Genomic DNA, 19,977 nt, shown 5'->3' with positions numbered 1-19,977 from the left:
GTGAGGATACAGGGAAACAGGCAGAGGGCCTTCTTGGTAGTGGCGCCTGCCCTGTGGAACGCCCTCCCATCAGATGTCAAGGAAATAAGCAGCTATCTTCTCTTTAAAAGACATCTGAAGGCAGCCCTGTTTAGGGAAGCTTTTAATGTTTGGTGTATTACTGTATTTTAATATTTGGTTGGAATCCGCCCAGAGTGGCTGGGGAAACTCAGCCAGATGGGCGGGATAGATAGATAGATAGATAGATTTGTTGTTGTTGTTGTTTAGTCGTTTAGTCGTGTCCGACTCTTCGTGACCCCATGGACCAGAGCACGCCAGGCACTTCTGTCTTCCACTGCCTCCCGCAGTTTGGTCAGACTCATGTTTGTAGCTTCGAAGACACTATCCAACCATCTCGTCCTCCGTCGTCCCCTTCTCCTTGTGCCCTCCATCTTTCCCAACATCAGGGTCTTTTCCAGGGAGTCTTCTCTTCTCCTGAGGTGGCCAAAGTCTTGGAGCCTCAGCTTCAGGATCTGTCCTTCCAGTGAGCACTCAGGGCTGATTTCCTTCAGAATGGAGAGGTTTGATCTTCTTGCAGTCCATGGGACTCTCAAGAGTCTCCTCCAGCACCAGAATTCAAAAGCATCCATTCTTCGGCGATCAGCCTTCTTTGCGGTCCATCTCTCACTTCCATACATCACTACTGGGAAAACCAGAGCTTTTACTATACGGACCTTTGTTGGCAAGGTGATGTCTCTACTTTTTAAGATGCTATCTAGGTTTGTCATTGCTTTCCTCCCAAGAAGCAGGCGTCTCTTAATAGATAGATAGATAGATAGATAGAAATAAATAAATAAATAAATAAATAAATAAATTTTCTTTCCTTCCCTCTCTCCACTGCTCAGCCTGGAAGGGAGGCAAAGAAGAGTGCCTCTGAGCATGCACAGAGCTCTCAGAGGCAGTGGCGTAGCGTGGCTTGTCAGCACCCGGGGCAAGGCAAGTAATTTGCGCCCCCTAACCCGTGGATTTGCGCCCCCTAACCCTAACCCCCCGATGTTGCGCCGGGTGCGGCCGGCCCCCCTGCACCCCCCACGCTACGCCACTGCTTTTCTTCCGGCCAGCTCCTCCTCCAGAAACTGGGCTAAGGAGCCTCCCTCCTTTGGGCTCCTTCGGGCTGGAATGGGGCGCCCGCCCCAAAGATGGCCGCAGATAGGCGGGGCGCGGCTTCTCGCCCGCTCCAAAGATGGCCTCCCCGGTGAGGCCGGGCGGCTGTGTGCGCCTGCGCGAGCGCCTTCCCGTCCGGGGCCACTTTCTGGGCGCCTGGTTGGCGCAGCAGCAGCAGCAGCAGCACCTGCCCGACGGCGCGGACGGCGGAGAGATGCTGGGACTGTCGCTGCTGCTGGGCTTCAGCACCGGCTGGCTGGCCTATTACTGGGCGCGCGTCCCCAAGGTCAGCCGGGGAAGCGGGCGCTGCTCCGGGCAGCCTCGACGGGGCGGGCGGAGGCTGAGCCTCTTGGCCAGGGGGAGAGGGCATCCCGGGCATCCTTGGCACCCCTCTTGCGGGCGAGGGACTAGGCTGGGGGGGACCCTTCTCCTCCCACCCCCGCGAGCTCAGCTCCCCCGACGGCAGCCCGACGTGACCCCTGGCCAGGTCCGGAGGTGGAGGCAAGAGGCACCGGGAGGGCCACGGGGATGGGGGTGGGATCTCTGCTCTCTCTTCCCTCGGGGGTCTCGGGGCCAAGCCTGGCATTTGCCCCAGACGGCGGGGTGGGCTGCCTGCCTGCCCACCTGCCTCCGGCTGGCTGGCGTGTGAGGCTGACACACGTGCGGCAAACCCCCGCTTTGGAAAACAGGTTGGGAAGTATTCATTAGGTGTCTGCCAGAACAATAATCAGGGACAGAAACTAGATTCCTCCCTGCCACGCCTGGTTTTGGCTCTCCCTGGCAGGGAAGCACCTTCTGAGGTTCTGGGCAGCTCGGTTTCAGGAGGGAATGGACAAGCTGGAAGGTGGGCGGAAGACGATGAAGGGTCTGGAAAACAGCCTTGTGAGGAACAGTGGAAGAAGTTGGGGTGTTTAGGAAGGAAAAGAGAGGAAAAGGAAGCGCAACTGGCGTAAATATTGGTGTTGCACACGTGGTATTCCTGAAATTGGAGACCCCCAAATCCGCCACTGATATGGCAGTTCCCTCCCTGCGAGAAACCAAGTTACAGGGAACCAGGCAGAGGACCTTCTCAGTGGTGGCACCCGCCTGTGGAATGCCCTCCCACCAGATGTCAAAGAGAACAACAACTACCAGACTTTTAGAAGACATCTGAAGGCAGCCCTGTTCAGGGAAGCTTTTAATGTTTGATGCATTACTGTACAGTGGTACCTTGGGATTCCGGAACCCCGTTTGCATCCTGAATGGAATGTAAGACGCGCCGGCATGTCTACGCGTGCGTGGGTCGCGTTTTGCCGCTTCCATGCATGCCCGTGACGTCATTTTGAGCGTCTGTGCATGCGCGATAGGTGAAACCTGTAAGTAACGCACTCCATTACTTCTGGGTCGCCGCGGAGCGCAACCCGAAAGCGCTCAACCTGAAGCACATTCAACCCGAGGTATGACTGTATTTTAATATTTTGTTGGAAGCCGCCCAGAGTGGCTGGGGAAACCCAGACAGATGGGCGGGGTATAAATAATAAATTATGATTATGATTGATTATGATAGCCACCTTCCAAGATCTCAAGGGCTCTCACATGGATCGTGTTTCCTCCTGTTCCGGAGGGCAGGACCCAAACGAATGGATTCCAATGACAAGGAAGGAGATCCCAACTAAACATTAGGAAGGACTTTTGGGCAGCAATAGGAGTTTGCCTGTGAAAGGCGTTTTTGCAGGAAAGGGTGAGCAAAGTCTCCCTGTGAAACCAGGAGAGGACCCTGCCCAGGGGCGCAATAAATGCCAGCCGGAGGCCCTTTGGCAATAGGCAGGAAAGCAACCTCTGTGTTATAAGGGACCCCTAGAAGTCATCTAGTCCAACCCCGTAATACAGGAATATTGAACTCCAAGGAAGGAGAGCTCTGGGGCAGCACTGTGGCCGCCTGAGCTTGAGCTCCCTGTGACCTTCTTCTCCCCCCCCCCCGCAGCCCCCACTGCTGGTGGCTTGCCAGCCCTTCCGCTCCTTCCTGGAGAAATATTGCCCCATCGTGAACGAGACCTTCTACCCCACGCCGTGGTGCTTCGAAGGACGGCTCCAGACCATCGTCCGCGTCTTCCTCAAGTCCAGCCCGCCCGTCTCCTACCGCAGGTCAGCCGGACAAGGGAGGGGAGGGAGCCAGGCCCGAGGTGGGGGCCGGTGCCAGTCTGCTTGGGGAGATGGTGGGCATGGGGTATGATGCCACGGAGCCCGTCTCACCAGCCTGCTCCTCCTTGCCTTTCCCATCCAGTGAAGTGCTGAGGACCGCAGACGGAGGCCAGCTGCTGCTGGATTGGGCTGATGGCGAGAGCGGGCAGCATCCTGACCCAGAGAGCTGCCCCATTGTGCTGTTCCTGCCAGGCCTGACGGGCAACAGCCAGGAGACCTACATTCTGCACATGGTCCTTGGCGTCCAGCAACGGGGCTACAGGTGGGAAAGGGCGCCCCGGGGGGGGGGTCCTGGCATCGGCGGTGCTATTACTTGTTGCGTTACACCCCACCTTTCTCTCAAGGTGGCGCACAACAACCCTGTGAGGTAGGGTAGGCTGAGAGGCGAGTTTCATGGCCTAGGGGGGGATTTGAACCCTGCTCCCCTAGGGCCTGGGACGCGGGTGGCGCTGTGGGTTAAACCAGATCAGAAGGTCGGCGGTTCGAATCCCCGCAACGGGGTGAGCTCCCATTGCTCGGCCCCAGCTCCTGCCCACCTAGCAGTTCGAAAGCACGTCAAAAGTGCAAGTAGATAAATAGGTACCACTCTGGCGGGAAGGTAAATGGCGTTTCCGTGTGCTGCTCTGGTTCGCCAGAAGCGACTTAGTCCTGCTGGCCACATGACCCGGAAGCTGTATGCCGGCTCCCTCAGCCAGTAAAGCGAGATGAGCACCACAACCCCAGAGTCGTCTGCGACTGGACCTAATGGTCAGGGGGCCCTTTACCTTTACCCCTAGGTCCTAGTCCAACACTCTAGCCATTACGCACCACTGCCTTTTCCCATTCTTGTTTTCCACCGTAAGTTAAACTGATTCTGTCTATGGAGGTTCCATTTAGCAATCACAATAAACGGAGAAGAGCCCGGCTGCTGTGTCTGGTCACGGGGGGCCCATGATCCAGGTTCCCACAGCGGCCAACCAGGTGCGCCCCCCTGCCCAGGACCCCCCGGGCAGGAGGGTCTTGGCCCTCTCCTCCCAGCTGCTGTTTCCCAGCAACAGGCATAGCATGTAGCCATCGTGACTTGCAGCCTTTTCCTTGGTTCTCACTCTCTTCCCGTCTCCCTCGCAGGGCTGTTGTCTTCAACAACCGAGGCTGCAAAGGAGAGGAGCTGCTGGTGAGTGTGGCCACAGCTGGGGGGCGGTGCACCCTTGGGTGCTGGGGGGGGGAAGGGTTCCCTGGGGCTGCAAGGCGAAGGCAGGATGGGCACCCCAACTCCCTGTCTCTGCAGAAGAGGCAAGCCCCACCCACCATCTCCCCTCCCTCCTCCTCCCTCCACAGACCCACAGGGCTTTCTGCGCCAACGACACCGAAGACCTGGAGCTGGTGGTGGGGCACATCAAGAGCCGCTTCCCCCGGGCCCCCCTGATGGCAGTGGGCGTTTCGCTTGGCGGGTGAGGCTCCGGCGGGGGGAGGCGGGTGGGAAAGGGGAGTTGCGCTGAAGAGAAGCAGCTCTGTTGCCCCAGGATGGGGAGTCCCGCTGCCTCCCAGCTTGGGCCTCGTAGAAAGGAAAGAGCACCAGGAGTGCCTGCAGGATCAGGCCCGTGGCCCTTCTAGCCCAGGATTCTGTCCTCACAGAGGCCGACCAGGTGCCCATTGTGGGAAACCCTAAAGTGGGAGTTGAGCACAAGAGAGACTCTCCCCGCCTGCAGTTTCCAGGAACTGAGATTCAGAAGCATTGCTGAGCTGAGCCAGGAGGTACCTGCTGGAAGAAGCCTGGGCCTCCCCCCCCCCCAGACCCCCCCCCCCCCCGCCTGAGGCCGGCTTCTCTTCTGTCCCCCAGGAACTGCCAAGGTGTCCCCCCCTCTGAATCCTGGGTGCTGGGCACTTCAGGAAGGAGCCAGGGGGCTGTGGCGCTCAGTTCCCGCTTGCTTCTGGGCATTCAGGTGCCCCCTGTGAGAGCAGGGGGCTGGACCCAAAGGGCCCCTTTGGTCAGATCCTGCTGTTCTCTTGCCAGCCTCACTCCAGGGCTCACCCAGAAGGCAGGAGCTGGAGGATGACCTCTGCATCCTGCTAGGACTCTGTTTATGAGCCAAGCTGCCTCTCCCCTAAAACAAATTTCCAGGGTGGCGGTGCAAAGGGCACAGAAACAGCTCCTGGCAGCACCTAAGTCCTGGGCGAGGACACTCTGGAGCGGAGTCTCCTGCCAGTGGGTCTCCTTCCCAACGGCTCCTCCTGCCCCTTCTCTTAAGCCAGTTAGGGGCGAGGGTGTCCTGGGGGAACCCTTTGGAAGGGGGAAGGTGCCCCTCGCTCAAGGGACCCACAGGCCGGACCTCCTGTGTCCTGAATCCAGCCATGGTTGGAGGGGAAAGGAACTGAAATGCTGGAGAGGCTTTTGCGCCCACACAACCGGGACTCGGCTGCGGTTGATCATCTGGGTGAAAGGGAAGGCAGAGCCCAGCTTGGCCGGCTGTGGTGCTTACGGGAGCCGGTGAGTCAACCTTCCTGCTCCTATGACTCAGGAGTTTGCTCCCAGCAGCGTCAGTCTCTGCTTGATGCTACAGAAAGGTTTCCCCTACTAGCAAATTTGCCAGCTGGGGGCACAGGAAAGCCCCTGGGAAGCCCTCAGAGGTACAGCTGATTGGTTGTTTCGTTGTGTCCGCCTCTTCGTGACTCCACAGACCAGAGCACGCCAGGCACTCCTGTCTTCCACTGCCTCCTGCATTTTGGTCAGACTCATGCTGGTAGCTTTGAGAACACTGTCCAACCATCTCGTCCTCTGTCGTCCCCTTCTCCTTGTGCCCTCCATCTTTCCCAACATCAGGGTCTTTTCCAGAGAGTCTTCTCTTCTCATGAGGTGGCCAAAGTCTTGGAGCGTCAGCTTCAGGATCTGTCCTTCCAGTGAGCACTCAGGGCTAATTTCCTTAAGAATGGATGTGTTTGATCTTCTTGCAGTCCATGGGACTCTCAAGAGTCTCCTCCAGCACCAGAATTCAAAAGCATCCATTCTTCGGCGATCAGCCTTCTTTACGGTCCATCTCTCACTTCCATACATCACTACTGGGAAAACCATTGCTTTGACTATACGGACCTTTGTTGGCAAGGTGATGTCTCTGCTTTTTAAGATGCTGTCTAGGTTTGTCATCGCTTTTCTCCCAAGAAGCAGGCATCTTTTAATTCAGCTGATAACCTTGACCAAAAAGAGCGAGGGTCTCAGTCCAGCTCTGGGGTGCCAGGGGGCTGTACCCCCCTTCCACCACCAGATCCGGTCTGCTTGCGAAAGGGACCCCCAGTACTAGGAATGCCAGAGGAATGCTCCGGTGTGACCCTGGAAGTGGCCTGTGGCAGCCATTCGTGTTCATGTCCTATAAGCCCCGATGTGGCAGATCTGATGGCTCCAGATGTTCCAGGTCTGCCCCGTTTGCCCCTCTGGACTCACAGGCCTGCTCCTCCAGAACTTGCCCACGTTCTTCTGCCAGTGTGGAAGAGGATGGAAGAGCAAAGCAGAAGCAGAAGAGCAAAGCAGAAGTGGCTCAAGGGCGATACTCCGGAATGGGGGCGGGTGGGCTTTTACTGGAGCAGCTCTCTGGGGGGGGGGGTGCCAGCCTTTGGCCTGCAGCGGTTTGGACCTGAAGAAATGTTCTGAGCAGCCTGGAAGCTGCCCTGAGTCTTGGCCCAAAAGAGGAGGGTGCCGCTGCCGCTTGCAGTACACTGCAGGGAGGCGCAAGAACAGGATCAAGCCGCTGGCCCCTCTAGCCCAGCATCCTGTTCCCCCAGTGGTCCTAAAGGGCAGGATTCAAGCGCATGAGTCCTCCCTCCTCTGGTGACTGGAATTCCTGCATTGCGGGGGGTTGGACTAGATGACCGCTGGGTCCCTTTCCCCTCTGATTCTATGAATCCAGAAGCATCACTGCCTCTCAGCGTTGAGGCAGAGCAGAGCCATCGTGCTTAGTAGCCATTGACGGCCCTTTCCTCCTCTTTTAAAGCCACCCCAGTTGGTGGCCAGCACTGCCTCCTGTGGCAGGGAGTTCCGTAGTTTAACTTTGTGGCGTGTGAAGAAGTCCTTTTTTAAAATCCATCCTGAATCTTGCAATGTTCCACACTTTAACTATGTGCTACATAAAGGACTTTATTTATTTCATATTATAAACTTCTGTTTTGCTGCCTTTTCTCCAGACTGAGAGGGCTTCCCAGAGAGCTGCTGGCCAATCACAGGGGCCGCCTGCGATAGAGAGGGGCTTGGGGGGGGGGCAGGACAGGGGTTGATGGTCCAGCTGTGCCCAGAACGTACCTGGGGCAAAGCCACCCCTCCATCCATTTGAAGCATCCCTCTGGAGAGCCAGTGTGGTGTAGTGGTTAAGAGCAGTAGACTCGTAATCTGGGGAACCGGGTTCGCGTCTCCGCTCCTCCACATGCAGCTGCTGGGTGACCTTGGGCCAGTCACACTTCTCTGAAGTCTCTCAGCCCCACTCACCTCACAGAGTGTTTGTTGTGGGGCAGGAAGGGAAAGGAGAATGTGAGCCGCTTTGAGACTCCTTTGGGTAGTGATAAAGCAGGATATCAAATCCAAACTCCTCTTCCTGCCCCCAGGATCCTGGTGCTGAACTACCTGGGGCGCAAGGGCCCGGAAGCCGGACTGGTGGCCGCCATGACGTGCTCGGTCAGCTGGGACTCCTTTGAGACCACCCACTCCCTCGAGAGCCCCCTCAACCAGGTGCTCTTCAACCAGCACCTGACGGCCAACCTGCGCAAGCTCATCCAGCGGTGCGTGGCTGTTGTGTGTGTGTGTGTGTGGACCAGAGGCAGGTCTGGTGTTATGGCCCCATTCTGGGAGGGAGGGGCCCCAAGACCCCCCTGCCCTTCGGCTCTTCCTTCCCAGAACCCCCCTCCCCCCCCCAGCTGCCCCCTTTTCCATTCCCTTCTCACACCTCAACCCTATTTTCAGGCACAGGAAGGTCATTGCTGAGCGAATTGACGTGGACCACGTGCTGAAGGTACAGCCCCCTCCCTGACAGAGTTGGAAGGGACCCCCGAGGGTCATCCAGCCCAACCCCCCTGCAACACCACAGCGAACGCTTTTGTGCTCTCTCTTCACAGGCGCGCAGCATCCGGGAGTTTGATGAGCGCTACACGGCCGTGGCCTTTGGCTACCGCTCCTGCGAGGAATACTACCAGGCCGCCAGCCCCTGCCAGAAGGTGCACAGCTTCCAGGTCCCGGTGCTGTGCCTCAACGCCTCCGACGACCCCTTTTCCCCACTTCACGGTGAGTCCCCCGGCCTTCCCTAGGCGGGCGCCCCTCTCCCCCCGGGGCTCCTGCTCTCGACTGACCCCCATCTGCCTTCCTCCAGCCATCCCCATGAAGGAAGCCCAGAGCGTCTCCACCCTGGCGCTGCTGGTGACGGCACGAGGGGGGCACATCGGCTTCCTGGAGGGACTCCTGCCGCGCCACCAAAGCTACATGGACCGCGTCTTCGCCCAGTTTGCGGGGGCCGTCTTTGAGCACCAGGAAGAGCTGGCGGCAGCCGTGGCAGCCGAGCAGGAGCAGCAGCTGCAGCAGTGCCACGAACAGGGGCCGGGCGCCCAGGTGGCAACCTCCTAAGCAGAACCAGGGAGGAGGAGGAGGCCCCTAGCGCAGGCCCTGTGAGCCCCACAGGTGGAGGGCCTGAGCCTGTTGCCCTGCTCCTTCCAAGGGGGGAAACCAGAGGCCAGGAGGGCCAGCAGCCCCTCCAAGGGCCTGGCCTCTGTCCTCCGGGGGGCTTCCAGCTAGCAGCGCTGCTAGCACCAGGACCATGCAGAATACAAGATGGCTTTTCCAGTACTTTGGCGTGAGGCTGCTTCCGTTCCGGGCACAAAGGAAGCTGCACTTCTTTTGCCCAGAAACTTGCTTCCAGCCCAGTGACGAGCCCTTTCCCCTCTTTCTTTGGGTGGAGGGGGGGCAGCAAGAGCTGAGGGGCTGAACAGCTGCTCTGTCTGCAGAAGGCCTTGGGTTCAAACCCCTTTGGCAGCGTCTCCAGGGAGGGCTGCGGAAAAAGACTCTCCGTCTGGAGCCCCGGAGAGCGGCTGCCAGTTAAAGAACTATAGAGAGTCAGAACAGCTGGCAAAGGACACCCATCTAAAATGGTCGCAAGTCGCTTTGGACTGCCCTAAGTGACTAACAAATTTAATCAATAATCAATAATAATAATAAAGACCCAAGAGAGCCACTCCCAGCCAGCAGCGACCAGAGGAGGCCGAACTGGTGAAAGGAGAGAAAGGGCTGAGATCTTTGATTGAGTTGGGTCAATTTCCTGTAAAATAAACACACACAAATGTGGACATTCTACCCCCACCTACCACACAAAAATCTCTCAGTGCCACTCAGAGCCAGGCTGCATGTTAGGCAGCAGGTGTGGGCTTGGGTGGAGACCGACCCTCTGAAGACTATTAGTTGTCCTTTCCACAACTGCTCTGGGCCTTGTCGCCCTCCAGCCTCTGATTTCCTGGTTGACTCCCTCAAGGGGTGATGGGCAGCCAGCTCAGAGCACACCTGGGCTGCCGCTGAACCGGGTAAGCCTTGCTTGCCCCTCAATGAGGGCAGAGGGTGGCATGCAAAGGCCGTTCGTAATACAACTTCATTGCTGGGGAAATAAAGGGCCGTCATCATTTCAGGACACAGCAACTGGGAGCCAATGGCGTCGGAAGCAGGATCCTCACAGCTGACCTGCGGAAATGTGAGCTTCCTGGGAAGCTGGAGGAGCCCAGCAGCAGCTGAGAGATTCCTGACAGCTTTGCACATGGCGGAGCAAAGGATCGTCTCAGCTGCAGAAAGCGAGGGGTTTAGAGTTACACAGAGGGAAAAGAGATACCGGAGTTGAGCAAGAGGAAGGAGGTCAGATTACAGCTTAGGGGAATTTTTAGTGGCTTAGTTGGGTCATCGCATAAGTCGTGGGTCATCTAAGTCCAACCCGCTGCTCTGATCAGCATTTCCGCAGCTTGATGGCACATGCAACCCCTAAAAAGCCCATGTACCCACCAAAGGCACAAGCCCCCCTGCTCCCCTCTTCCTCGTGCCCCGACACCCATGGGCACAAGGCCAAGTGGGGGCTGCCAGGCTGCAGCCATTTCCTAGAGCGGGGAAGGGGTGCCACGTGGCAGACCACCTCCACTGCTCCCAGTCCTGGCACAAAACAGCCCCTCACGCACCTGCGGGGTGCTCCAGGCCCGCCCCAGCCAGGAGGGGACAGACCAGGCAGGCAGGCAGGGAGCAGAGCTCTTGCTCCATCCTCTTGTTTAATGGCAACTTGCAAGACCCCTGCCGGGGGCTGGGAGGAGCCTCGCTTGCCCAACGCAGCCGAGGCTGGAATGTTTCAATGTGGCAGTCCAGAACGGAGGAGTGGGGCTGCCCCACCCGTAGTCACCAGCGGGGGGGGGGACGGGCGGACGAGGAGAGTTCATGCCCCACCCCAAGCCTTCATCTGTGGGGGTTCTGCCCCCCTGGCTCAGCCAAGCACACCTGTCCACAGGCTCTGAGGGGGCAGCCTTCGCCCCGGACCCCCGGAGCCTTCTGCAGTCTGTGGGATGAGGAAGGGGTGGGCGCCCCCCACGCAGGAAGGGCAGAGCCGAGGCCTAGAGGAAGCCAGGGAAGGCCAGCTGGAGCAGCAGGACCGAGGCCACGATGAGTCCAGCGCACAAGAGTAGCATCAGCCACACGGGGAAGCTCCCTGCGAGGAGAGAGGGGAGACAGCTGAGCAAAGCAGGGGAGGGGTCCCCCAAGCCCCCCTGCACTGCCTCCCCACCCCCGACCTACGTCGGCAAGGGATGCGGTGCAGGCGGCAGCGGCTGTCCACGGCCACGCTGAGCAGGGCCGCCTCGTTGTCCTGGAGCAGGTCAGGGGTGTCCGGCAGGAAAGCCAACGCCGTCACCACAATGCCGTGCGCCTCTCGCACGTAGTACAGCCTCTGCGGGAGAGAAGAAGAGCCGGCCGGGTCAGGCCAGGGGCCCCTCATGCCCCACATCCTCTTCTCACTGTCGCCAACCATATTCCCCAGAGGCACGAGTGCGAGAGCTACTTTCCATTAGTTTCCAGAAACTGGAATCAAATTGATTCCAAGCCAAAGGCCAGCTGGAACAACTCTGTCTTACAGGCCCTGTGGAAAGAAATAAGACCCCGCATGGCCCTGGTCTCATGAGACAGAGTGTTCCACCAGGCCGGGGCCAGTGTTGAGAAGGCCCTAGCTCTGGTTGAGGCTAATCTGGCTTCCTTGAGGCCTGGGACCTCTAGGGTGCTGCTCTTTATGGACCTTAAGGTCCTCCGTGTGGCATATCGGGAGAGGCGGTCCCCTAGGTACAAGGGTCCTAGGCCTCACGTGAAGGTCTTCCAGAGAGGGAGTGGGGAGGTGGAGGAGCGATGGGGCTCTCAGGATCCGCACTTGTTCCCCGATGCCATTTAGGAGCGAAGCAGCTGGCCATGCCTGCAGAGTGCCTGTCCTCAGGCTCAGCCCCAGCCCTGCCCAGCCGGCTTAGCGGGGCTTTTCTTTTCTGACACCAGCCCTACCAGGTGGATCCCTCCCAGCTCGACTCCAGCCCTCTCTGTGCTCTAGCCCCAGGACCTGCCCAGGGCCTTTGCTGCCCTCTCTTGCCCTTGGGCTAGCAGTGTCAGGCAGGAGCGGGAAGTTGCCTACCTGCAAGGAGAAGGCCACCAAGATGGCCACGGAGCCCGTGACGGTGCCCAGCCCCAGGAATGTGCCCGTGTCACTGCAAGCACAGACAGACAGCCGTCAGCTTCAGAACAAGGCAGGCAGGTTTGTGGGGGACCCCCACCCCAAAATTGCACGGGAAATATAAAGGCGGCAGAAAACACATAACAAAAACAGGAGAGCGGGAGCATTGGCACATCTTCAGAAATCTTACGTCAGGGGGAGGCAAAGTCACTGCAAATGCAAAAACAAGCTGGACCTCAATGGGGAGAAGATTGTGCAAGGCAAATTGTCCTGCATTTTCAGACAGGTGCTCTTTGCGTGATCCGGAGGCAGATAAAATAAACTCCCTTTGACCTACAGCAAACGTGGGTTGTGGGTGCTTGCGGTGTCGCAAGGGCTCTGACGCCAGCCGACATTGCGCAACGGCTTCTTGGGCTGCGCTTCTGTGTTTGCCTAACAGCAATCAGCAAGTATGTCAAAAGTTCTTTAGCGCATATATGGAGAGCCCTTTCAAGGCCAGACACATCTTACCCCCAGAGCGCATGAAAAACCCCTCATTGGAGGTGTTTACACAGAGGTCGGAGGACCAGCCCTCAGGGACCCTTTAGCTGTGGTTTTAGGAGACATCTGAAGGCAGCCCTGTTTAGGGAAGCTTTTAATGTTTAACAGGTTATTGTATATTAGTGTTTTGTTGGAAGCCGCCCAGAGTGGCTGGGGGGACCCAGCCAGATGGGCGGGGTATTAATAATAAATCATTATTATTATATTATTATTATTATCTAGCCCAGCCCAGCAAGGCAGGAATCTCAACTACAGCATCCGCCTGGAATTAAAGGAGAAAGGGCTGAACCCAAGGGGGTGCGGTTTGCAGGCAGTGGGGAGATTCAGTATCAGTCTTGCTCCAGCAGGCGGACCGGCCCCTCTTCCGACACCGTCAGATTCCAACCCCCAACGGCCAGCAAGGCCAATGGTCAGGGGTGAGGGGAGTGGAGCCCCTAGGTGCCGGGAGGACCCTGCACTTCCAAAAGGAGGAAAGCGAGAGCGGCGTGGCCTACCTGACGGACAGACAGGAGACGACCTCGTTGCCGCAGGGCCTGGTGAGCAGCGGCAGGAAGCTGTGCCCGTCCCACTTGGTGATGTAGCAGGGGGGCGGGCGCCGCTCCCGCTTGTGGGGGATCTGCACTGTGTACAGACGCAGCGCCTGAGCCTGGTCCTCCACCGTCCCGAACCTGCGCCAGAAGGGGGAGGAGGCGTCAGGGGGCGGACAGCCCACGCAGGGGCCCCGCCTGCCCCCCTGCCCAGCCCGTTACCTGCAGGCCTGGTAGCGGTAGGCCTTTTCCGGGATGCCCGGGAGGTTCTCGTTCCAGTGCAGCCCCGTCACCATCTGGTCCCGCTGCCAGACGCAGCACTGGAAGTCCCGGCCCACCGTCACCACCTGTGGAGGGGCAAGAGGGCGGGGCTCAGGGAGGACGAGGGACCCCAGGAACACCACCACCCCTCCCGCAACAACCCCCAGCCCTCGTCAAGACGCCCACCAGCCTTTGCTCAGGGGAGGGAGGCCCTCCAGAGTCCGTCACTTTCCTTGCTGGCGGAAGAAGGAAGGCAAAGCGAGGGCTGCTTCCTGCCTTTCCCCCCTTCTGCACCCAGCCTTGGGAGACTTGGAAGGTCTGGATTAGAACTGAGAGCTTCATTTCCACAAGCAGGGACTTTGGCCCCTATTCACAGTGCGCTGCCCCAGGGGGAGCATTTTGCAAGAAGCCCAATGGCCTCAAGGAAGGGCTGGAAAAGGCCTAGTGACTCAAAGGCAGAGGGGACCACGTGGGCTCAGAACCATGCGCTCATTTTGCTCCCTGGGCCTGGCTGTGCAGCGCAGACCCATCGCCTGCCCCACTTTTTAAAAGGGGCCGTTTGCTCTGAGCCCCTGGGCTGAGAGACGAGGAGCGACAAGGAAGCAAAGCCCTCCCCAGCCAAAATAAAAAACGCACTTCCATTTCCTTGACACACGAGGAGCCCGGCTGCTAGATTTGGTCCTGCATCCCGGTCTCACAGCGGCCGGTCGGAAGTCCCCATAGGAACCCAGTGAGCAGGATCCAAGCGCATGAGCTCTCCACCCTCCTGGGGCTTCCAGCAACAGGCCTTTTCTCCATGAACTGGTCAAACCCATTGCTCAACTTGCCTTTCTGGGGGTCTCTGGAGCCCCCCTCCCTTGCTCCAGGAAGTAATATGCTGGAGACCCCTCTGCATAGTCACAAGAGGAACAACCCCCTGACCCCCCTAACCCCATGGGCACCCCAAGGGCACCTGCCTTGGCATCGCCCATCTCCCTCCTCCTGCTCAACAAATTCCTGGTCCCTGAACCCAGACAGCGAAGGCGCCTCTTCCCTTTGCAAGCTAGTGACTCTTCCAAGGACCACCAGGACGGGGGTCTCGGGTCCTCCTGCGGTGCCCCCTAACAGACCCCCAGGGACCAGACCAGCACCCCCTCACCTTGTTGTCTGGGCTCAGCGCTATGTCCTCAATCTCCCCGTTGTGGGCCTGGAACTCCAGAGATTTCTTCATGCTGGGGAACTGCAGACAAAAGGAGATATTTGGCACCACTGGAACCAGAGCACCCCTTCTTCCCCCCCATCACAACACCCATTCAGGCTGCCCCCCCCCACAGCTTCAGGCGCCCTCCCCTTACCTCCCAGACGCGCAAGAAGCCGTCCACGCCCCCCGTGGCCAGGAGAGTGTGGTCGTGGTTGAAGCAGACGGCCTTCTGCAGGGCGTCTGGGCTGGTGTCGGTCTGGACGCAGTGCAGGGTCTCCACAGCCACCTGGCTCGTCTCGCTGCGCATGCCGCCATTGCTGCCCGACCCGCTGGGGGCGGGGGCCTTGCGCCTCCGGGGACCCTTGTCGCCAGCACCTGGGGGCGCAACGGAAGAGATCGAGGGCTGTGGCCAACTCTGCCCACCATGCCCCTTCCCTCGGGGAAGACGGAGCAAGACTGAAACGGAGGAGGCCGCAAGCTGCCATTCCGCTGCTCCAGAAAGGAGATTCCGGTGAAATATTAGAAAGCACTTTCTGACGGTAAGAAGGGACTCCCCTGGAATCGATTCTGCTTCCTTGGAGGTTTATAAACAGAGACCAAAGGGGATCCTTGAGCTGCGATTCCTGCATGGCAGGGGGCTGGACTAGATGTCCCTTGGGGATCCCTTCCAACTCTACCAGCCCCACCAGCGGATCCCCCTCTGCCCCTCTCTCCATGGGGCCGGCCCCCACCTGCTTTGTCGGCAGCCCCTTCGGCCCCTGCCTCCGCTTTCTTCCCGCTGGGCTTCTGCAGGCGGAAGCTGAGGATGTGGCAGGAGGCGTCCTGTCCGGCCGCAATGAGGTCCCCGGCCAGCGCCATGGTCATGGTGGCGCGCGTCTCCGTGTCGTGGGCATGGAGCAGCGAGGCGCACAGCTCCCCCCCTCGCCAGTCCAGCTGCAGGAAATGCTGGGGGGGGGGGAGAGAAAGGAGAGGGGGCAGGTCAGCCATTGATAAGAAGATTAACCCCTTCGTGCTTCTCCCCCCCCCCCCGGGACAGGGCTCTCCCTCTTTCCCCGGGCCCTGGGGGGGTCTTCCAGGCCCTCCTCCCCCTTGGGCCAAGGGGGCACCCAAGGGTGCCAAGGGAGGGAGAGGGGAGGGGGGCAGGTCAGCCATTGCTAAGAACATTAACCCCTTCGCGCCTCTCTCCCCCCCCCGGCCAGGGCTCCCCCTCTTTCCCCGGGCCCTGGGGGGGGGGGGGTCTTCCAGGCCAAGGGGGCACCCAAGGGTGCCAAGGGAGGGGGAGGGGAGGGGGGCAGGTCAGCCATTGCTAAGAACATTAACCCCTTCGCGCCTGGCTCCCCCTCTTCCCCCTCACCAGGCCGTTCTTGATGCCCGTCTTGGCCGCGCCTCCGCCGCCCGCGATGAGGGCCAGGCGGGCCCCGCGGTGCACGCGCAGGGCGTAGAGCGGGAAGGGGGCCCGGTAGAGCTCCGGGGGCCGCCGGGGGGCCATGGCGGGCGGGTCAAAGGTCAGCTCATCCCCTCCTCCTCCTCCTCCTCAGCCCCTCTCGGCGGCGGCGGCGGCGGCGGCGCTCAGGTCCGGAGTGGGCATGCGCGGACTCCCGGCCCACGTCAGCGCCCAGCCCGGCCGGCGCGAGAGGAGTCGCGCGTCACCTGCGTCCCTCCGTCGCGCGGCGCGCCATCTTTGGGAAGGGCGGAAGCCCGGAGATCTTAAAGGGACAGCGGTCTCTGCTGCTTAACTGTGGCTTCCCAGAGGCTGCGCCTGCAGGTTCCACATGATTCATAGAATCATAGAATCCTAGAATCCTAGAGTTGGAAGAGACCACAAGGGCCATCGAGTCCAACCCCCTGCCAAGCAGGAAACACCATCAGAGCACTCCTGACATATGGTTGTCAAGCCTCTGCTTAAAGACCTCCAAAGAAGGAGACTCCACCACACTCCTTGGCAGCAAATTCCACTGTCGAACAGCTCTTACTGTCAGGAAGTTCTGCCTAATGTTTAGGTGGAATCTTCTTTCTTGTAGTTTGGAGCCATTGCTCCGTGTCCGCTTCTCTGGAGCAGCAGAAAACAACCTTTCTCCCTCCTCTATGTGACATCCTTTTATATATTTGAACATGGCTATCATATCACCCCTTAACCTCCTCTTCTCCAGGCTAAACATGCCCAGCTCCCTTAGCCGTTCCTCATAAGGCATCGTTTCCAGGCCTTGGACCATTTTGGTTGCCCTCCTCGGGACACGTTCCAGTTTGTCCGTGTCCTTCTTGAACTGTGGTGCCCAGAACTGGGGCCGACCCACAGCAGCTGCTTCTCTTGGATCCCACCCAGGGCCGGATTGAGGCTTGATGTGGCCCTCAGCTCCTGAAGGGAATGGGGCCCTTTCTATGTCCAGCTGCCCTTTGTCAGCAACAAACTGTAGCTGTTTTTTTGTGTTGAATAGATACTAGATGGTCACTGATGGACCTCATAGGTATCTCAAGCCATTTGCCCATGTTGCCCTGCAAGCAGTCCATTCAGAATGTCGGCACCCTCTATATAGAAAGGAGCAAACCAGGGATATTTGAGAGAGCAGGCGGAGCCCATGACTCACATCACAGGAGCCTACACAACACAAAACACTGTTGCTGTATGTAGGTTTTATTCTACAGTCATGCCTCAAGTTGAAGTAGCTTCAGGGTGAATATTTTTGGGTTACACTCTGTGGCAACCCGGAAGTAATGGAGCATGTTACTTCCGGGTTTTGCCGCTCGTGCATTCGCAGACGCTCAATATGACGTCATGCGCATGCGCGAAAGCGGCTAAACGCAACCCACGCACGCACAGATGCACAGTCGTGTCTTACCTTTACTTCAGGATTCGAACGGGGCTCCGGAACAGATCCCATTCGTATCCAGAGGTACCACTGTATTTGTTTTTTATCTTACATTTTGGAAATGTACATCCAGTTTTCTTATTCCTTTAAAAAAATTGGGGGGCCAAGAGAGTGGGGCCCTAAGCTATAGCTTGTTTAGCCTATATGTAAATCCAGCACTGGTCCCAGCTCTGGCCAGGAGCGAAGCAGCCCTCCTGGGTCGCTCATCCCTTTCTTCCCTCCCTGTGGAAAGCACAGCTGCGTTGCCAGTTTTTGACCGAAAGCTCCTGGGGAGCAGAGACTTCGGAGGAGAAGTGGCCCATCTGGTCCGGCAAAGACCCCAAAGAACCTAGGAACCAAGATAGAGTGCCTCTGGACCTGGAGGTTCCAGAAGAACAGAAGATGAGCCTGCTGGATCAGGCCCAAGGATCAGGCCATCTCGTCCAACATTCTGTTCTCACAGCAGCCGGCAACCAGATGCCATTCTGGGAAACCAGCAAGCAGGATTCGAACACAAGCTCCATTCTCCCCTCCTCTTGTCTCCAGGAAAGGGGTTTCCAGAAGCATTGCTTCCTCGACTGTGGAGGCAGAGCAGGGCCATCCTGACTAGTAGCCATCGAAAAAACCCTGCGTGGATTTGTCCAATCTTTTGGAGCCATCCAGGTTGGTGGCCATCAGTGCTTCCTGTGGGAGAGAGTTCCACAGTCTAACACTGCGCTGTGTGAAGAAGATGGGCCAAACAGGAGACAAAGCAAGTCTGGGAGCTAACAGAATTTGTTGTAAACCTCTTTTCAACACAATTTACCTTTGCTGCCTCCAAAGCTGTAGACCGGGACCAGCAGCACACTGTGCTTGCGATCTCTCAGTGAAAAGAAATGAAATGGACTGCTACTACTTGGACTACAACTAATCCTGAATGCGGCAGTTACACTGGTGACTGGGAGTGGCCACCGGGATCACATAACACCGGTCCTGAGAGATCTGCATTGGCTCCCAGTACGTTTCCGAGCACGATTCAAAGTGTTGGTGCTGACCTTCAAAGCCCTAAACAGCCTCGGTCCTGTATACCTGAAGGAGCGTCTCCACCCCCATCATTCTGCCCGGACACTGAGGTCCAGCGCCAAGGGCATTCTGGTGGTTCCCTCACTGCGAGAAGCCAAGTAACAGGGAACCAGGCAGAGGGCCTTCTCGGTGGTGGTGCCTGCCCTGTGGAACGCCCTCCCACCAGATGTCAAAGAGAAAAACAACTAACTGACTTTTAGAAGACATCTGAAGGCAGACCTGTTCAGGGAAGCTTTTAATGTTTGATGTATTACGGTATTTTAATATTTGTTACAGAAAACCAGGCAGAGGGCCTTCTCGGTAGTGGCACCTGCCCTGTGGAATACCCTCCCACCAGATGTCAAAGAGAAGAACAACTACCAGACATCTGAAGGCAGACCTGTTTAGGGAAGCTTTTAATGTTTTATGTATTAGGGTATTTTAATATTTTGTTGGAAGCCGCCCAGAGTGGCTGGGGAAGCCCAGCCAGATGGGAGGGGTATAAATAAATTATTATTATTATTATTATTATTATTATTATTATTATTATACTTGAATTCCCTTCTGAGTGCCTTCTGAGCCCACGAGGCAGGCTCACTGCTGAAAAGGCCCCATGCGCCAGAGGAAAAGGCCCCATGCGCCGGAGGAGAGGAAAGGCCAAGGGTGCGATCCTCCAGAGATTTACTTGCAATCCAGCCCTGCTGTGTTCAGGGCTGTTTTCTTGTGAACACACCTGCATAAGGATAGAGCTGCGAGGAGCAGCTGGTCCCATCCTGCCCCCTAAGTATAGCAAGCCATGCGGGTCCCTGGGAGGGAGAGCTCCCCAGCAGGTTGGCGGGGGGGGGGGCTCCAAGCTGCACAGCTTTTAAAAGGAATTAGACAAATTCCAAAGTTGACCAATTTGATAAGACAAAAACCAAAAAGTCTAATCCAGAAAAATAGAAATGTTTAAATGATTATCTATGTAGACAAGGATTAAATGTAAGGTATTGGTTGTGTTTAGAATAGATTTATGAGAGATTTAGAAAACTTAGAAATGGAATAACAGATATAATCTTGCTTAAAATGTATACAGGAAGTGCAGTGTAAGTGATGGAAGTCAATCAATGAAATTTTATAATTATTTTCATATTGAGATATCTGTAGAATGAACTTGGAAGAAATTCTTCCAACATTTCTTTTTTTTTTCTCTTTCTTTTTTCTTCTTTTTCCTTTTCTCCTTTTCCCTTTTGTTCCTTTTTTCATATATATGTGCTTATTTGAAATATATATGTATGTATTTGTAACATTTTGCTTTTTTTGTAAGTTATGTTAAATAAACAACAACAATAATAAAAGAATTAGACAAATTCAGGATGGCTCCATCTTGCCTCTGCAGTCAGAGGCAGCCATGCTTCTGAATCCCCGTTGCTGGAGGAGAGAGTCGCTCTCGTGTTCGAATCCTGCTTCCAGGTTTCCCATAATGGGCACCTGGTTGTCCACAGTGAGAACAGGACGCTGGACTAGACGGGCCCCTGGCCTGATCCAGCAAGCTCTTCTTATGTGCCCTGTGTGTTGCTGAGCCCCTGTGTGCCTGCCCCAAA

The 19,977-nt window shown here is 57.3% G+C and overlaps 2 protein-coding genes across 2 annotated transcripts; one reads left to right on the top strand and one right to left on the bottom strand.

The window, feature by feature from the left end:
* Positions 1–1,207: 1,207 nt before the first annotated feature.
* On the top strand, positions 1,208–9,027 carry ABHD1 (abhydrolase domain containing 1). Its single transcript, XM_079968852.1, has 9 exons — positions 1,208–1,429; positions 3,107–3,267; positions 3,407–3,586; positions 4,432–4,477; positions 4,642–4,754; positions 7,891–8,064; positions 8,246–8,294; positions 8,398–8,563; positions 8,649–9,027. Exons 1-9 carry the CDS (start codon positions 1,223–1,225, stop codon positions 8,897–8,899), a joined length of 1,347 nt encoding a protein of 448 aa, XP_079824978.1. The 5' UTR covers positions 1,208–1,222; the 3' UTR covers positions 8,900–9,027.
* A 1,523-nt stretch (positions 9,028–10,550) lies between these two features.
* On the bottom strand, positions 10,551–16,055 carry PREB (prolactin regulatory element binding). The gene is made up of 9 exons (XM_079968868.1): positions 15,862–16,055; positions 15,239–15,452; positions 14,662–14,882; positions 14,466–14,546; positions 13,289–13,413; positions 13,034–13,207; positions 11,961–12,033; positions 11,087–11,237; positions 10,551–11,000 (listed from the first exon to the last, which is right to left on the bottom strand). Exons 1-9 carry the CDS (start codon positions 15,994–15,996, stop codon positions 10,906–10,908), a joined length of 1,269 nt encoding a protein of 422 aa, XP_079824994.1. The 5' UTR covers positions 15,997–16,055; the 3' UTR covers positions 10,551–10,905.
* Positions 16,056–19,977: the final 3,922 nt, after the last annotated feature.

The sequence above is a fragment of the Podarcis cretensis genome (genome assembly GCF_951804945.1).
Source record: "Podarcis cretensis genome assembly, chromosome: 3".
Taxonomy (NCBI): Eukaryota; Metazoa; Chordata; class Lepidosauria; order Squamata; family Lacertidae; genus Podarcis; species Podarcis cretensis.
This window is presented reverse-complemented; position numbering and strand designations above follow the sequence as displayed.

What these genes read in the sequence shown, in the direction of transcription:
- ABHD1 (XM_079968852.1), top strand. Translation starts at nt 1,223, where the DNA reads ATGGCCTCCCCGGTGAGGCCGGGCGGCTGTGTGCGCCTGCGCGAGCGC. An exon ending in CCGCCCGTCTCCTACCGCAG is followed by an intron (nt 3,268 to 3,406) that starts GTCAGCCGGACA and finishes TTTCCCATCCAG; the next exon opens with TGAAGTGCTGAGGACCGCAG. An exon ending in ACGTGGACCACGTGCTGAAG is followed by an intron (nt 8,295 to 8,397) that starts GTACAGCCCCCT and finishes CTCTCTTCACAG; the next exon opens with GCGCGCAGCATCCGGGAGTT.
- PREB (XM_079968868.1), bottom strand. Translation starts at nt 15,996, where the DNA reads ATGGCCCCCCGGCGGCCCCCGGAGCTCTACCGGGCCCCCTTCCCGCTC. An exon ending in GCTTCTTGCGCGTCTGGGAG is followed by an intron (nt 14,547 to 14,661) that starts GTAAGGGGAGGG and finishes TTTTGTCTGCAG; the next exon opens with TTCCCCAGCATGAAGAAATC. An exon ending in TGGTGGCCTTCTCCTTGCAG is followed by an intron (nt 11,238 to 11,960) that starts GTAGGCAACTTC and finishes TCTCTCCCGCAG; the next exon opens with AGGCTGTACTACGTGCGAGA.